Raw genomic sequence first — 17,908 nt, forward strand, 5'->3', positions numbered from 1 at the left:
GATAAGATACAAGCATTTCTAACAATAGGCACTCACATCAGCAGGTGTGTTTATCCCTAGGCCACAAGGCAGACATAAGTGTAGAATCATGCAGACTCAAAAGCTATGTGTTTCTGTCCCTTTGTATGGACTTTAAACATTTATTGTCCAGACTGTACTAAATACAACTATACTATAATCCACTGCTATATACTATAGAGCATGCTACTGTATATACAATACCTCGATCCTCCAGCTGACACATTAACACGTACATGTACTCCTAATTAACAAATAGACCAAGGCATATGTGTCTCTTAAGAATGCAAAGCAACACCACAGAAGAGTACTTTCCATTGTGTATGCACAATTAAGGATGAAGGATTCTTGCAAAAATTAAAAAGGTTGTGAAAGAAAATGACAGAACACTTTTGCAATTCCAGGTTCCAGAGTAATTACTACATACTGTACTGCATCTTATGTGCTAACCCAACAATAGAAAAACTATCAACAAAAGTGCTTATTTATTTTTAGTAAAATCCAACAAAAGAATATTTGGTTAGAATGTGGTTTGATGTATTCTGAAACATGTAGTCACCCACTTTAAATTGTGCTGCTTTGTTATTTTTTAAATTATATTATTTAAGCACGTCATCGTTTTTTTATTTATTCATTCCTATTGTAAAAATAAATCACTTTAATAATAAAAGAGTGAGTACTGTTTTAATCAGGTACAATATATTACTAAATGTTATTTTAAACTATAGAATTCGTCTATATTTTTCAATCTGATGTTAGAAAGAAAACCTCTGAGATTGTTTCCACATGGGAAACAATTCTGAAATACTTTCAGTAGCACAGATTCAGGCATAGCTTTAAAAGCTGATGCTGCGACCTAATTTCAGGTTTCTAAATTAGTGATGAATACATGGCTTTGCTAGTTAGGCTAGCTCTGTCAGATGTATTTCATACTCATCAAATTATTCTATGTAAAATGTGTTATGCTATGCCAACAATGAGTCTCTTATTTAGAGCAGATTTATCAAAAAAGCTTCTAATCATCTCCAAACGAAGAAATGTGTATTGACATCATCCTTTAAAACAATATTTAGAATTTCGAAATAAAATGTTGCTACCATATTTAATCGTCGGACACGTCTCTACCTAGAGAGAACTTTTCACATTTAAAAAGATTTTAATTAAAATAATGAAATCTACAAATGATCTGTACCACAGAGTATTCTTAATCAATTTGCTTTCTGAAAAACATTTTTGTCTGTATTTACCACTGTGCAGTTTATGGTCATATAGTTTGGCTGAAGTTGTGTGTAATTAATTTCGTTGCAGCCAATCCTAAATCTTCTCAGAACCCACTCATAAATGAGGCCACTATCTGCACCAGTAATTTTGTAGTTTAAAAACACATGCAATTCACAACATTGAATCATGTATTGAAAGGCTTTTTATAGAAATGGACATCTCTCCATTTTTCTTTAGATAACTCATACTCCAGTCGTGACGTATTTTACACCAAAAAGATAACATTCATAAAGCTAGTGACCTTATTGTGTTGTTGGCAGGAATAACAGCAAAACCAGTAAACAGTCGGCAGTTTATACAGCTTTTAGCTCTTGGTTAAATCCAGCACAATTCAACTTTAGAAATGCAAGGAGATGTGTCAAATTCAATGAGCCCTCTTGTGAGTCATAGTTAAGGCTAAAAAAAAATCCTAAAACCAGTTTCATATTCAGGGAACAGCTACTGGGTAATGTTTGGCTTCAATGCAGGGGCAGCTCAGCTGCTGGGCTCATTAACAAAGACCCATGTAAACATCAAATATATCCGAGAAATCACCATTTCTCGAGTGTCTTTTAAAAGGAACAATGCCATCTGCAATAGAAGAAAAACAAAAACACAGAGAAGAATTTGCTCTCAACCTAAAAGATGTTTCTGTCATTGCTTCACAAAATATATAATCAAAAAGGTATTTTTAGTATTGATATCCTGTGCTTTAAGTCTTACTGTACATTAAACTAAAATTCTGTATTCATTACTACATGATATAATATTATTATCTTAGAAATAATGTTGGTTGTCTTTTGTTGGGGTTAGCAAGAGTTACAGTTTTTGTGAATACCACATTTATGTGAATAATCCCAATAGACATTTATAGAAAACATCCTTTGCATTATAAATCTTTGGAGATTATAAATAGTGCTCATTATTTCAATTTGTTCCTAAAAGGGAGGTCAATTTTCTGAATGTCATCAGTAAAAATGCAATCTATTTTTTAAATTGTCAAACCAACCTCAAAAGACAGGTTTTGGTGTATTCTGTGAATGCCTTATTGTCAAGAGGAAACTTATTGTTTATTACTTTAGACTGCGTTAATAAGGGTTAATAATACAAAAGGTATCATGTTTTGTTTTTTTTCATTATATAATTTATTGTAGGAAAAAGCTATTGTATTCTTCTTGTGTTTTAAAAATGCTATGTTAAAGCAAATATCTGAAGACGTTATAGCAAGAAGTTGAAATTTATGGTTCCTGTGATGTTTACTGTACGTTTCAAAGATTATGTTTTTCATTTTGGTTACAGAATTATTTATAATATTTCTACATTTTTATATTAAAAATATTATTTAAAATACTTAGGCATTTGGCAACAAAGTTCACAGACTCATCTTTTAATGGATCTTGTATTCTGAATAAAACATTTGATTTGTTACTTCTGATGCTGTTTTTGAATGAAGACAATAGTCATCTATAATCTAATAAGACAAAAGTACAGGGGTTTTGAAAAAATCTAAGGCATATATATTGCTATAATATGCAGAACTGTCAGGTTTCAAATGTGAAATTTTATATTGAATTATGCTTTATGCGCCATCTCTGTTTCCCTTTTTCACACCAAATGTCGCTGTCTGTACCAGCCATCAGGAGGTATGCCACCATGGTGTGAGATTGATAAACTGTTAGTTTTTCCTGAGGTAGGATTTCCACTGATTACCATGGAAACCCATTACTGCTGAAGTATAAATATTCAAGGATTTGCTTGAGCACTCCAATGTTTAGAATTTTTAACTTTAATAAGCTGGATTTATTATGCATTGTTAATTTTTATAATGCACCGCTCACAAAACTAGAGGATGGTGAGCCACTAATATTGCAACTGATTCAATGTACACTTAAAGGAATATTGCAGCAGTCATTGGTAAAACATTAGGACATACATCAGTGGCATACATAACCCTGCCAGGTTCACTGTGTTCACGTAGGGAAGTGGGTCATTTTTCACATGGGATCAGTAATTGGCTGGTCCATTGTTTGTATGAAGGGATTCTTGCAAGCAGAGTCTCATGTCTGTGATGAATCTACTCATCTGGAAAGCCACAACAAGCACAATTTTTGCGCTTGCAGTTAAATACATCTGCAAAGGAAATCCCATATTTTTTGCTGTGGTCAGGGGTTGTTTTTTGGCCAACATGATGTTTATTTACAATACTCCTACTCTGAAAGTGGATATTGGCCTGAGCCTGAGTCTGGGTGCCTGCAATGACGGCAATCAAGGAACATGATGTGATGCTCAATAACGACCGCTCAGCCTCTCTGCTGGTCTTAGTGATGCTAATCCATTTTAATAATTATTGCTGAAAGCTCGTGGTCTTCTCCAAAGCAACTAGCATTCCAAATGGAATTTGCTAGACTTCTGGCTCATCTTATGATTTTGCATATACCACAGAACAATAGTCCTTTAATAGTATCTAAGATTAGTATCTATTCTTGCCAGTGTCTGGAGGTCATTAGTAGCACAGCACATAATTAACTGGCTTACAGGTTTTAATGGTGTACAGGTGATTTAACATAATTGAACTACTATGGTCTGTAGCAGGTGCTGTTGCATTTTGTGTTGAATCTCTAGTTCTCAGTAACCTAATAGCAGGTGGTGAATCTCAGACATTCATAATATGATAAATCAGTGTCATATCCAGTTAATTGATATGAGGAATATACAGTATGCAGCTTATGGCCAAGTCGGAAACATTTGGTTATATGGCTGGACAATATTGGATTCCATTGTGGAGCAGTCCTGTTGGTCTAGAACTTTTGTTTTTGTTCAGTCCCATGGTCTGCACAGAGGAATGTCCCCATCCTTTCATACTAAGACATGGATTGTGCACCTTGTTGATGTAGTATAGCAAACACACTGTGAGTGTGTTTTATTCAGCATGCCCATTCACCATCCCAGTTCTTAAAGGTTTTAGTTTTTTTTTCTTTTCTGAAATACAGTACATTAATACTCATTTTCTGTTTTGGTCTATATAGTGAGCTATATATACTGTTAATATACAATATAAAGTAAAACTATAGATAAAGTAAAACTATATTTTATACTGTATAGTTACAGAGATTAGAAACATTCATTCTAAAAACAACTAAGAAACAACTGCAACACAAATTACAAACCTTAAATATCAAACATGACTATTGCTGTTATTAATGTCTAGAAATCAATTAACATTCACTTCTTTTAGTTCATATGTGAACAGTCAATCCGATTGTATACATATGATGTAATCAACCCAAATACTTTAGCATTAGTCTATACGCTGTACAACTGCAGCACTCTTAATACCATTAGCATAACGTTTTCTTGCAACTGTAGTTTGGATCTCAAACAACAAAGAAAACAGGAAAATGTTTTCGTCTATCAGATAAGATGCCTTCAGTGGCAGATATTGTTTTAGAAATATACCTTGCTTGAGCAACAGTAGAGGTGATTTAAACAAAAGATAATCGAGTTCAGTTAAAAATGTGAGGTCTTGTCCTGTGAAGGTTATTGATAGACGAGCTGAAGTGCAGTAGTTAATGGCACAAGCTAGCTACGTTTAACTACTTAGCATGTGTTATTCATAAGCACTGCTTCTTCAGGGGACTTGATTTTGTATTCATTTTATAGAGCCTCACCATACTAAAATGACCAGCCTCAACATAAAGAAGACAGAATAAAGAGGCAAGGAGCAATATAGCAAGAACAAAATAGTGAAGTATATGGTAGCATGGTTTTATGCAAAAAACTGTGAACTGCCCCAGACCTTACTGGTACACTTTGAGACCAGAAAAAGCTGGATATTGCCCCTAAATTGATTGAAACTGACACATTAATTTGAGTATTAATTTGTTAAATGTGTATTTTTCATTTACTGACACAAGGAAAAGCACAATCTTTGGCATTCAAAAAAGATTGATTTAATTATGATTATTTGCAATATTATATACTGCAATATACTGTATACTGCCTATAATCTAATAATACAATTTTCTTAACTCCTCCAGCCAATAAACAGATGATCACGCTGTCTGAAATGTGGCAAGTACACAGCTGAGCAAAATTAAGCTTGAGGGCTTTGAGCATGCACCATGCTACACCAAAAACGGGGCAGTGCGGTGTGCCTGTGGCTAAAAGGTTGCTGGTTTGTATCCTGTGGCCGGCAGAGGAATCCTACTCCATTAGGCCCCTAAGCAAGGCCATTAACCCCAACTGCTCCAGGGGTGCCGTATCAATGGCTGACCCTGCACTTTGACCCCAAGCTTTTCTCCCTGTCTGTGTGTCGGATGGAGAGCAAGTTGGGGTATGTGAAAAGACAAATTTCTAATATAAGAAATTGTATACAGTATGGCCAATAAAGTGATCTTATATAAAACAGTGGACAACCACCACACCAAAAAGAGTTTGGTAGAGTTTTAGAGAGTGACATCACTTCTGTGACTGGCCCTGAAACACATGACAACTACAGTATATACTATTGTATCTAGTGTCTGTAATTTAAATATATTATTTGTCATCTTTGTGCATTAGCTTTTTTAATGTAAAGTGTGGACCTTAGATATAATCTAGTACTGCATTATTTGACATTTTTCTACAGAGAAACACTTAAAAATACTAAAATGCTAACTATTTATATAAAACGTCAATATCTTTTCAGGTTAGCAACTATAGTTTGAAGATATTAGCAACTATAGTTTGAGGTGCTGTTAATGGTATCATTGGGCACTGTAACGTTTGCTTTAAAGGTTATGTAAGCTGGTTACTTTGGAAGCATGTTTGCAGGCTGAAAATACAATTTTCAATGCATGTGAGAGTAATACTCCTGTGTTTGGCACTAGCAGTGATGGGGTTAGAAAAAAGCACATTTTTTTTCCTTTGGAAAACAATCCAATGGATAGTATGAAGACAAGACAATTAGGACTTAAGAAATGTTAGGAAATTTAGGAAATGTTCTTAAGTTCTGTGCAAAGAAGTGCCTCCTGATTTCAGTCCTAAATGATAAACGCTCATTGTTCTAGGTTTATATTTGGTCCTGAAAGAAGCTTCTGGGTTGAATGTGTCAACATTTTTCACTCTATTAAACACTTCTGTCAAGACAAACTGCAGACTTAGTAGTCTCAAATCTACTAAAAGTGCCTTGCAAAAGTATGCAGACCTGTGGGCTCCCAATTAGTGAAATCACAAAATTATGCATCCACATTTTCAAAAACCTAATGTTTTTAAAAAATTAAAAACTTAAAGTTACCCAACACCTGAATGCTTTTAAGGGTTAGAAAAGCTGCAGTAAGAGACAGCAAAAACTAAATTAACAAAACTGATATATCATGGGTAAGCTTGTGTAAGTATTCAAACCCTTTAGCTCAATATTTGATGGAAGAACCTTTAGAAGCAATTACAGCCACAGGTCTATTTGTGTCAGTCTTTACTAACTTTGTAAACCAGCTAGGTGTCATTCTTGTACATTCATCTGGGCAGATTTGCTCAAGCTCTCCCAGGTTCCTTGGGAATTGCTTATGGACAGCAGTTTTCAAGTCTAGTCTTTAGTTTTCTCCTTGCCCAGATGTTCACTTTGGAGCAAGGTCTTGATCCTACTATCAGTGTTTGATCTAGGCTGATTGATTAGATTAGAAAAAAGCATAATTTTTTCCAGGGACATTTAGACACTGATACTTTTTTGTATATTTCTCCTGATGTGTGCTTTGTAATAATACTTTGAAAAGCTGCTTGTTTTCATGGTTTGAAATTCACTACATGGCCAAGAAAGAGAGACAGGTGTATTTATTTTAATCATATGAACCACTATCATTATCAATTAATTGTGTGGCTCATTAAGGTAATTTTGTACACCTAATTTACTTTAGGTTTGCCATAGCAAAGGGTTTGAATATTTACACAATAATGACTTTTCACTTTTTCTTTCACATCAAATACCTATTTAAAAACTATGCAAGAGTCTGAATAACTTTGTAAAGCAACATGTTAGACCAGTGTGAGGTGCTGAACTGTATTCACATTTGTGCTCTGAAACAAATAGATAGATAATACTTTATTAATCCCGTATGGAAATTGATGAATACTGATAAATACTGTATGTTGCTAAATTTGTAAATACTATCTTCAAGCTTACGTGCTTGCCCTCGCACGTAGGGGATTTGTGCCTAAAATGGGGCAAGAATAAGCACACTTTCAATAAGGAAGCATTCATTCCAGGGTTAACTGCCTCACAGATTGTGGATATTTTTTTGGAGTCCTTCACTGTTTTATGAAGAAGTGCAAACAGTAAGATCTTTGTAAGTAGGGTTCCATGACTGAAGTATATATTATAGATATGACACAACAAATATGACTAGAAGAAAAGAAAGAACACATTTGATAGAGGCACTGTATTTGTGTAACTCTCAGAAATACAAATAACATAAAATAAGCCAACCCTAAGGTAAATTCTCAAAATAATAAGTTTATTTGGCCTCTGTGTTGTGCAATGGTTGAGCCTCTCAGTAAACTACAGTTGTATGGGTTATATCACAATAAAGGGGTGGACGTTGTTTTGCAAGAATGTATACTGTACATCCATACATTTTCTAACCATTTTATCCAATACAATGTCTCAAGGGAGCTGGAATCTATCCCAGCATGCACTGGGAGCAAGGCAGCATACAGCCTGAAGAGGATGCAATTCCAACACAGGGCAGACAGACACAAAGGCACACACACACCAGGCCCAGTATGTCTTTGTCTTTGTGGAAGGAAACTGGAGCACCTGGAGGAAACCTACAGTACATGAACATGGTGAGAAAATACAAACACTCTGTGAAGATTGCACCCCAGGAACTGAACCCAGGACCTGAGCGATGCACCACCATGCTGACCCAAATTTATATATCTTGTCTCAAATTCCTTTTCTCTGGTATTGAAACGAGTGTTATTATTCACAATACTTTTGTAAATCCTTCAGTCTAGACACAGACAATAAAATCCTTGATTGCAGATGTCTTTGTGCAAGAATACAGGACATTGGTTCATTGGACTTTATGTGAGCCATTTTAATGTATATGAAAGTTTAATGTTTCTTTTAACTCCCTCATTTATACCTGCCATGATTTGTTAAGAGAATGTAATGGGCAGATTAAACCAGATCTTTTACCAGTGGGTTATAGAACACTTGTGTGTATTGGGTTCTTCTGAAGCTCCTCACATGTGGTTCAACTATGTAAGATTTCTGAATGGGTGGATATATTTTTCCTTATCTAAAGATAAGCAATAAAGAACATAAGACAACATTGTAAACAGGTCAGAGTGGAGAGATGTGTCAGCAGCTGCAAATTGACAAGGAACAAATACAGTCTGATTCCAGACTGAAGACCAAAAATAATAAAACAGAATTTCATATATGTATCTTCTTTCAGCTGGTGTAGAGATGTATGTGTAGGTGTATGAGGTAAGGGGTGAGAAAGGGATGAAAAAAAACATATGCTTGTCATTAGATTCTATTTCAGTGCACTGGGAATCTTAGGGTATTGTCACAGATAAACTTCTGTCACTCAGAAACAACATTATTGATGTGGAATTCCATGCTTTCTAAGGTCAATTCTGAAAGTACAGTATATTTCCAGCACCTGTTATACAGCAATGAATAAGAGCACCTAAGTCAGGCAAGTTTATGTTTCTATTCTTCTCCAGCTTCTTATTTTTTCATCACACCTTTTATTAACAAGCTAACACTTTTGAAAAGTGAAATCAGTCTAGTGGGACATCCAACTTTCAAATTATTTTGCTTGGTTGAAATAGAATTTTAGGTTTGAAAAAAAAAGTTGTAATTAAAAAAAAACTTTCAAACTTTCAATCATACAGTATTTTGTCTTTTATGTTACCTGAAGATCTATGTATCAGGTGCTGTTTGTGACTTCTTGCAAGTGATTTTGGCAGTGGCAGCTGTATGTTTTTATTCCAAATGTAAAGTACTTAAACCTAATCATTTCCAGATTAGCGAGCCTAGGCAAGAAGAGACACATTCATGTTAAATCAATAGAACGTCAACATAAACCTTGATCATGGGCCAAAAAGAAAGAACAGAAAAATAAAAGAGAGAAATACAACCAACCACCTCCAAAATAAGGTGGGTAATTATTCATGGCAAAACTTTAAAAATATTTTATTATTTTACGTTGCCTTTTTTTAAGACATAAAAGTAGTATCATGTTCCACCTCACAATTACAAGCAGCAGTAGATTGGGTACAGTAAACTGGAATGTTATATAAATTAAGTGTGGCAGCACTTGTGTGCATGTTTCATGTGCACAAAATGAACATGCACACAAATGTGCAAAAATAAAGACTTACATATTTCTGGACTTCCATGTGAGATTGGTATTGTAGTGGACCTAGGTTGAGGAAGGTTTCCCTTAACTCATGCGGCTGGTTTCCTGTTGCATTATGCCGGAGACCCAGGTTCTCACCCCAGGTGCTGTGGGACGAAACAGGTGGTGTGAAGCGGTGGAGGGCACAAGCCTGTGTGGAACCGCAATGGTCACATTGGTGGCATGACCTGGATGGGAGCGTCCTTTGCCGAGGCGAAGTGAGCAGGGGAGGGTGTAGCGGAGCTAGTTTGGACACGATGATGTAATTGCCCCCCCTGCCCATAGCAGGGACCTCAGCTGCCTAGGCTGAGTGAGGTTTCCCTTAGCTCATGCGACTGGTTCCCTGTTGTGTTACGCCAGAGAACCAGGTTTGTGCCCCAGGTGTTGAGGGGCGAAACGGGCAGTGTGGAGTGGCGGTCACACTATGAACATTTGAAACCGAACTCTGTTCTCTTTCATTTTTCATTGTTAGCTAAAATTCTTGTCGCCATCAGAAGCTGATCATGACAGAAAGGATCTCAACTCTGGCATTTCATTTTGAATAGGTTTGCAATATATCAGTCTTCAAACCGTCTGTTAAAATTCAATGTGTAGTTCATGTATTGTTTTTGCCTGTCCTTCAATAGATTTTGAACTGAAGCTGTTCCCAATGGAATCAAAAAAGGAGGCTATTAATGGTTCTTAATTGATCTTAATCTGTACTCCATGTTTTGCAGCTTTAAGAAATATTCTTAATGATGACGTGGAGACCAATAAAGCATTCATTTAATTTCATTTCATTTACATGTGGCACGTTTCAACCCAATACACTTTAGATATACTGTGTAGGAGAAGACACTCTTCACTCCTGAAGTGCAGAACCCACCTAGGTGACACATGGCAGCCATTATGTAGCACCAGCAAGTGAGAAAGCAAGCAAGTGAGAAATTGCTTCACTAATTAAATTAAAATTGATAGTAATCTTAATCTGTGATTCTCCAAGGCCAAGACAATGGGGTTAACATTTCTGACACTGCCATAGGATCTTTAAGGACCAAATAGTCAGGACCTCAGTTTAATGTCTCAATCGAGAGACTATACCTCCTACAGCAGAGTGTTCCCAGTAACCATGCCAGGGCATCGGTTTGAAAATTATCCAGAGGAGTACCACCTGTAGGTCCACAAATGTTATTTAAGCAGTATCTAATTGTCTTTAGAGACAATTCTAATTGTCTTCTCCCATCCCAGTACTGTTCAATCCCCAGTTTTGCTGCGATTCTGAAATCTGACAAGATCATATTGCAAGGTGTCAAAGCTGCTTCCACTGGGTTGCTGTCACAACATGCTGGTGTGAAAAGTAACTACTGTATGCTTGTTTTTAACAAAGGCAGTAATGCAAATGCATAAATTTAACCAAACCCCTGATCTACCTGTCTGTTGTGTTGATTGTTTTATTGTAAAGCTCCTTAAAATGATGTATGATGAAAGGTGTAACATAAAATAAAGATTATTATAGTTTTTAAAATTTATTTTGGTGGTTTAACATGAAGGAAATGTGGAAAAAAAACATTTTTTACACAGAATAATTTCAGATACCAACACAGAAGGCAAAGATTGTATAAAGGAAAAAATAATGTGGCAGTCTCTTCTGGTTGTAATGCTGGTGTTTTTGCCTTCTTAAGGGATTATAGCTGTGCAGTGATTGGACAGCTCTACTATAAGCAAAATATGTATCAGTAGTGCCAAGCCTACCGTGTAAACATCACTGTTAAGAGAGATATGAAAAGCATATTAAAGCATGTGTTCGTTAGAGTAAAGATATACCCAGCTCGTTAGGCAGATAGATTGTGCCTCCATATCAAGGCACTTAACATTCTTCTAAAATAAAACACAGATAACATAATTAAATTAAACATTAACTTTGTCTAACTGAAATTAAATAAAAGGGCAGGATTGCAATATATATTTTATATTATTCTCCAATTTGTATACATTTAAGCCATTTCACTCCTGAAGAGCCTGAATATAAAACAGGACAGAGGACTGTGGTTAGTCTTAAGTGGCTTTCTGTGTAGCAGCTGGGCAGGGAGCTGTATGTTGTGTGAGGATGGTACCATGGTTTGCATTGATAGTCTAGTCATGCAGGATAAGGACACTGACTGCCTGCTAATCTATTCCCAGATGGAGGTGGATGCAGACGAGAAGCGCCATCGCACACGCTCCAAAGGTATCCGAGGTACGTCTCCTGCTCTACTAAATCACTCAGGGCTGCGCTCAGGGTGACCTTCATCCTCCAATATCTCGCTGCACGTCTCCTTCTGACCTTTTTTTTACACTTACTCTCTTTTTCTGCAGAAAAAAAAGAAAGTTACCTGTGGTTGATGGTAATTATTTTTAATATATCTATGTATTTTTCCCATCTCTTCACAGTGCCCGTGGAACCAGTAATACAAGAGCTGTTCAGGTTAGTGTGTGCAGAGTAGAAAATGCATCTCCCCATTAGCGCTAGGGGAAAATTCGTGCCTGTTAATGGGTGTAATGCACTTTCGGTTTTCATTGTACACTGATGCACTGGTGAAATTAGCTCTCCAGAGACCTTTGCTGGAAATGTATTTGGCATCCTTTTTTCTTTCTCACTTCCTTTCTCCTCTCTCTATTTCTACTGCTCTTTTTTATATTCCTATCTTTATTTTGCCTCTAGTTTTTTTTTCAAATCAGATGGTAGAAGGCTATCTAAATTCGTTTGTGCATCCATGCTTTTGTGAGGCTGTGGTGGTGATTAAATGTGCAAGAAAGTGAATGCAACTCCCCCCGATGCAGTCTCTTAACCACAAATAAACTAGCCCATCACTGTCCATCATATTTCAGTGTCGAAACCAGTGAAACAACCTATAACAGGCATTTCCTTATCAAGTTTTGTTTACTTGTTTTTCCTTGTTGATATCAGACACTCAGTTTCAGTCACCCAACTAATGTTGGGTAGGTTTGGTAGGACCTAGTCCCCTCCTTTAAGAGGAAGGTCTCTTCTATGAATTAAACATATGTTGATATTTGTTAAAATAACATGAATCAACTAAAGGAAATGGGCAATTGTTCTGCTAATACATAGTTACTGTATTTTAATGGTCTACAAGAAGAGCAGTGCTTGTGCCTTCTTTGTTAGGAGAAGTATGCCACTGATACTGCCTATTTAAAGTCAGTAACTATTTAAAAAAAACTATTTTTAAATAGATAACATATGATTTATAATTGCCCTTAATCACTTTATGTGTCTTCCTTATGAAGTCCATAATGCTAAACTCATGTTACCAATGTGAGACATTTTGTGTTTTAAAAAACCATTCTGACCATTTCAAACAACTATGACTTTACAGAAAAATGGGAAATGCTTCTTTGATTGATTAAAAATAATTAAATGGGAGAAGAGTAATTCAGTAGGATCAGTATTTTAATTCAGTATATACAGTATATCTACAGTACATATGATTTTTTTTATTTTAAGGTATAATATCCTTCTAATGTCTCCTCAATAAGGGAAAACTATTTTACAAGTAGTGTATCATTGGTATCAATGAAAGGGTTAAAATTACATTTACTGTACATTTAGGGTTGCTTATGCTTGTTTTCCATTTTATACAGTATATGAAAAAATAGATCCTCTAATTAATTAAAAAGTTTTTTTTTTAATCCATAAGAAAGCTCAAAAACGTTGTTTTAAAATTGGGAATTTTTAAATGTTCCAGAGAATTGCCGTTCATCAACAATTATGCTCCAGGATTTTCAAATAGCTTGCAATTACATTTCTTATGAAAATCCAGAGGCTTCTCCTGGAAATTGGAACATAATTATCAAAACCTATAGGTCATAGGTCATTTGTTAAGAGTTCTTCTTCTTCCTACAAAAATGTGATTTATATATGTTACTATTTTTTATGTTTCTTCTGTCCAAAAGTGTGTTTTACATGTACAGCTGTCCAGCATTGCTTTTGTTTTTCAATTACCAGCATTGGTACTGGGATAGTTTTCTTTGCTTGAACAACCTCACCAAAAAAATGAGTTATTTTTTTCCCACAAAATTTAATACTTATTTCTATGGAAGCCCGTTTCCGCCAGGGAGTAAAAAAAAAACGCGCTATGGTATCTCAGAATTCCGACTTAGTAAGTCAGAATTCCAACTTAGTATCTCAGAATTGCGACTTAGCAACTCAGAATTGTGACTTAGCAACTCAGAATTCCGACTTAGTATCTCAGAATTGCGACTTAGTAAGTCAGAAATCCGACTTAGTATCTCAGAATTGCGACTTAGCAACTCAGAATTCCGACTTAGTAACTCAGAATTCCGACTTTATATCTCACATTTGCGACTTCGAAATAGCCATATTTCATTGTCTGTCCTTTTGTTATTGTAACGGATTCGGGTTCTAGGGCTTGTGCCCTCGCCACTCCCACCCTAGATCGTGCCTCGCCTCGGCACGAATTCTGAGTTGCTAGGTCGCAATTCTGAGATACTAAGTCGGAATTCTGAGTTGCTAAGTCGCAATTCTGAGATACTAAGTCGGAATTCTGAGTTGCTAAGTCGCAATTCTGAGATACTAAGTCGGAATTCTGAGTTACTAAGTCGGAATTCTGAGTTGCTAAGTCGGAATTCTGAGATACTACGTCGGAATTCTGAGTTGCTAAGTCGCAATTCTGAGATACTAAGTCGGAATTCTGAGTTACTAAGTCGGAATTCTGAGTTGCTAAGTCGCAATTCTGAGATACTAAGTCGGAATTCTGAGATACTAAGTCGGAATTCTGAGTTACTAAGTAGGAATTCTGAGTTGCTAATTCGCAATTCTGAGATACTAAGTCGGAATTCTGAGTTACTAAGTCGGAATTCTGAGTTGGTTAGTCGCAATTCTGAGATACTAAGTCGGAATTCTGACTTACTAAGTCGCAATTCCGAGATACTAAGTCGCAATTCTGAGAAACTAAGTCGGAATTCTGAGTTGCTAAGTCGCAATTCTGAGAAACTAAGTCGGAATTCTGAGTTGGTAAGTCGCAATTCTGAGATACTAAGTCGGAATTCTGAGTTACTATGTCGCAATTCTGAGTTGCTAAGTCGCAATTCTGAGATACTAAGTCGGAATTCTGAGTTGCTAAGTCGCAATTCTGAGATACTAAGTCGGAATTCTGACTTACTAAGTCGCAATTCTGAGAAACTAAGTCGGAATTCTGACTTACTAAGTCGGAATTCTGAGTTGCTAAGTCGCAATTCTGAGTTGCTAAGTCGCAATTCTGAGCAACTAAGTCGGAATTCTGACTTACTAAGTCGGAATTCTGAGTTGCTAAGTCGCAATTCTGAGTTGCTAAGTCGCAATTCTGAGATACTAAGTTGGAATTCTGACTTACTAAGTCGGAATTCTGAGTTACTAAGTCACAATTCTGAGATACTAAGTCGGAATTCTGACTTACTAAGTAGGAATTCTGAGATACCATAGCACGTTTTTTTTTTACTTCCTGGCGGAAACGGGCTTCCATATATTTGTGATACCCTTTCTTGGAAAGTGTTTCTTCTTATAAAGTTCCCATTAACTTTTGTTAAAATTGCTCTCATATTTTCAAAGTCTTCTCGTTTTAAGGAATAAATAGTATTCATATTTTTTATATGTTATTAGTTGCTTTAGTGTTATAGTATATCCTATAAAATATGTCAATAATTCTCAATTTAGTTCATTTCCACTGCAATGAAAATCTTCAAGAATCAGTGGCCTGGATCAAATCGAATGTTTGACCCACTGACAAACCCAAGGCTTGATGGCAGGATTTTCTCTGCCAGAGGATTTTACCTAGAGAAGATTCCACTTTTTATTTATTTTCCATTTATGTTAGATAAACATATGATTGACTAAGACCAATCCCAGGTGTTATATTTAATTAAATTTACTGCAAATGCAGATGCCATTATCAGGTATATATACATTACAGTACATGATACCACAGTTGCTGCACTTGCAATGACAGAACTACAGTATTAAAGTCATTGTACTTCTATATTTAATTGAATATGATGTTGGAAGTATTCTTAATCAATGCAGAATTGCATGTTTTGTCTTTATAGCTGTCCAACACCAGGCTGCGATGGCAGTGGACACGTCAGTGGCAAATATGCAAGACACAGAAGGTAAAGGTTTCTTTTTTTGTTAAATACAGCACATTTTCAGAGTTATGCAGTGCCTGGTGTGGAGGTTTGCTGATGCAATTCTGTATAGAGTAGTTGTTTTTTGACAGATAATTTTTAACAAAAATGTGAATAGCTGTTTTTGGATTGAAAGTCTTGTCCCCTTGTTTGTAGGGCATTTCGATTTTTCTTTTCAATTCTAATATTCTACTCATCACGTTTGAAGCAATTACTCAGAGTGCTGTAGTCTTTATTTTGGATAAAAATGAAGTATCACATTTTTCTTTGGTTACTAAAGGAAGAAACTAATTATACAACAATAGTACTTCTTTCCTCTGCTTTCGTACAGTATATGTTAACAAAAGTGACACGTTCCATTCAACACTGTTCAAAACATGTTTTTCACTTTTAACTTTAAGCGAGAAGCTTTGCAATTGCTTTCCAAAGTTAGGTGTTTCAGTATTTAAATCAATTCTAGGTCTCAAATACCATTAAGGTCTGAAGTACTATTCAGAATGATAGGTAAGACAGTTGTTTTGGTGAGTTTTAGTTTTTGGAATTTGGGTTGAATAAGAGACTTTGTAAATTATAAACTATTACTACAGCTTCCTGCTTAATCGCATGACCACATAACAAACTTTACATATGCATACTACAAGATTTAACTCTGTGTTGATGTGTCTTTAACTTCCTTCAAGGATGGAAAATATTTTTCCATAGTAGTCTGTCTTACAATATATTGTAAGAGGGTTACGAGTTGAAAATGTTTTTCTGCTCTGTAACTCCATAATTATGTTGTTTTTGTAAGGAAGTTACTTATTAAATTGTTACTATTTTTACTAATGTTATGCTCTTTACATAATAGATATTAAACAAATTTAAGAAAGAATGTTTTTTGGAATTCCAAGCAATGCTCTCAGCTTCAACAAATTATTGAATTAAGAAGGCTGCTTTAGTCTACTGTGTTTGTCATACATCAGCCCATAGCTGTGAAGCTCAGAACTACAGACAGCAGAGAATGAGGAAGAGTAATCAGATTGTTTTGATCCCCCCAAATTCTAGACACCCCTTTTTTGTGACACAAAACAAAAACAAGCTAAACATCCCCATACCAGAGGTTCAGCTCCTATTGTAGAAGAGGCACATTTCTCACCAATAGCACGGTATTACCTGCAGGTGATTATTGTTGCTTTGTAAAGCTCTTTGAGAAAGCACCTTTAACAGCACTTTATAAAATAAGATGTATTATTACTGTCATCTCAGGTGTCACAGAGAGAGCTCTGTCCAACTAATCCCACCCCATTCTTCACAGTGCTCAGCCAATTGCACACTGTTGCTTGCACTGTTCACTGCACTGTTCCTCAGCTCAGGCACCCTCCTTTACAAGTTGAGCCACTTTGGTGGCCTCAATGTTCTAGTTATTAAGAACAGTAATGTTTATAAATATTTCAAGGAAACGTTTAAATCTGTCAAAATGCAGTGTCAGTTTGGTTATTCATGAAAACATGAGGTGCAGTTTAATGTTAATCCATCTGCAAATTGCTACCAAGAAAAAGGTGTGAGTCCCTTCCCTACTTTTATGACCTAACAGACAACAGAGGAGAAATGCATTTTTCTTTGCGATCCATTTTGATCATCTTAAGTTTAACCTCTCGAAGGTTGTCCTGCTTCTTCTACTGACCTCCTCTTCTCTGTGATCTATATCCTTCTTCCATCTCACTTCCTCTCTGGAACACTCCAGTCACTTCTTGAGCTCTATCACATGCAGAATTATGTTGTTTACCTTTTCTTTCCTGTACTTCAGTTACTGTACCTCATGTTGGTCCATTACCTGCAATTGAAAATTCAAAATGATTTAGATTAGAATCCAAGACTGGGCAAAGACCGTGGATTTGATGTAGACAATTGCATTATAATTGTAAATTACCACAAAAAAAATACTCAAATAAACTATTAAAATATTCCAGTAAACCTTGAGGTTAAATATGATACAGCATAGTACATATAAGAATGACATAGGTTGCAGAGAAGACATCATTTTCATTTTTTTGAAAATGTGCGGGAGCAATAAAAAGGCAACATAATTCAGAGTTTGGTACACTGAG

The 17,908-nt window shown here is 35.8% G+C and overlaps 1 protein-coding gene across 14 annotated transcripts in view; it reads left to right on the plus strand.

Moving 5' to 3' along the window:
- The window catches only part of LOC102691457 (myelin transcription factor 1-like protein), a 163,318-nt gene that overhangs the window by 50,743 nt on the left and 94,667 nt on the right, over positions 1 to 17,908 (plus strand). For all 14 annotated transcript variants that reach the window (XM_015358181.2, XM_015358151.2, XM_015358140.2 and 11 more), the window contains 3 exons: positions 11,826 to 11,880; positions 12,075 to 12,108; positions 15,744 to 15,806. In XM_015358181.2, the coding sequence (XP_015213667.1) occupies positions 11,826 to 11,880; positions 12,075 to 12,108; positions 15,744 to 15,806 (152 nt within the window). The remainder of the gene's footprint in view (positions 1 to 11,825; positions 11,881 to 12,074; positions 12,109 to 15,743; positions 15,807 to 17,908) is intronic.

Source organism: Lepisosteus oculatus, chromosome 2, assembly GCF_040954835.1.
Source record: "Lepisosteus oculatus isolate fLepOcu1 chromosome 2, fLepOcu1.hap2, whole genome shotgun sequence".
Classification (NCBI taxonomy): Eukaryota; Metazoa; Chordata; class Actinopteri; order Semionotiformes; family Lepisosteidae; genus Lepisosteus; species Lepisosteus oculatus.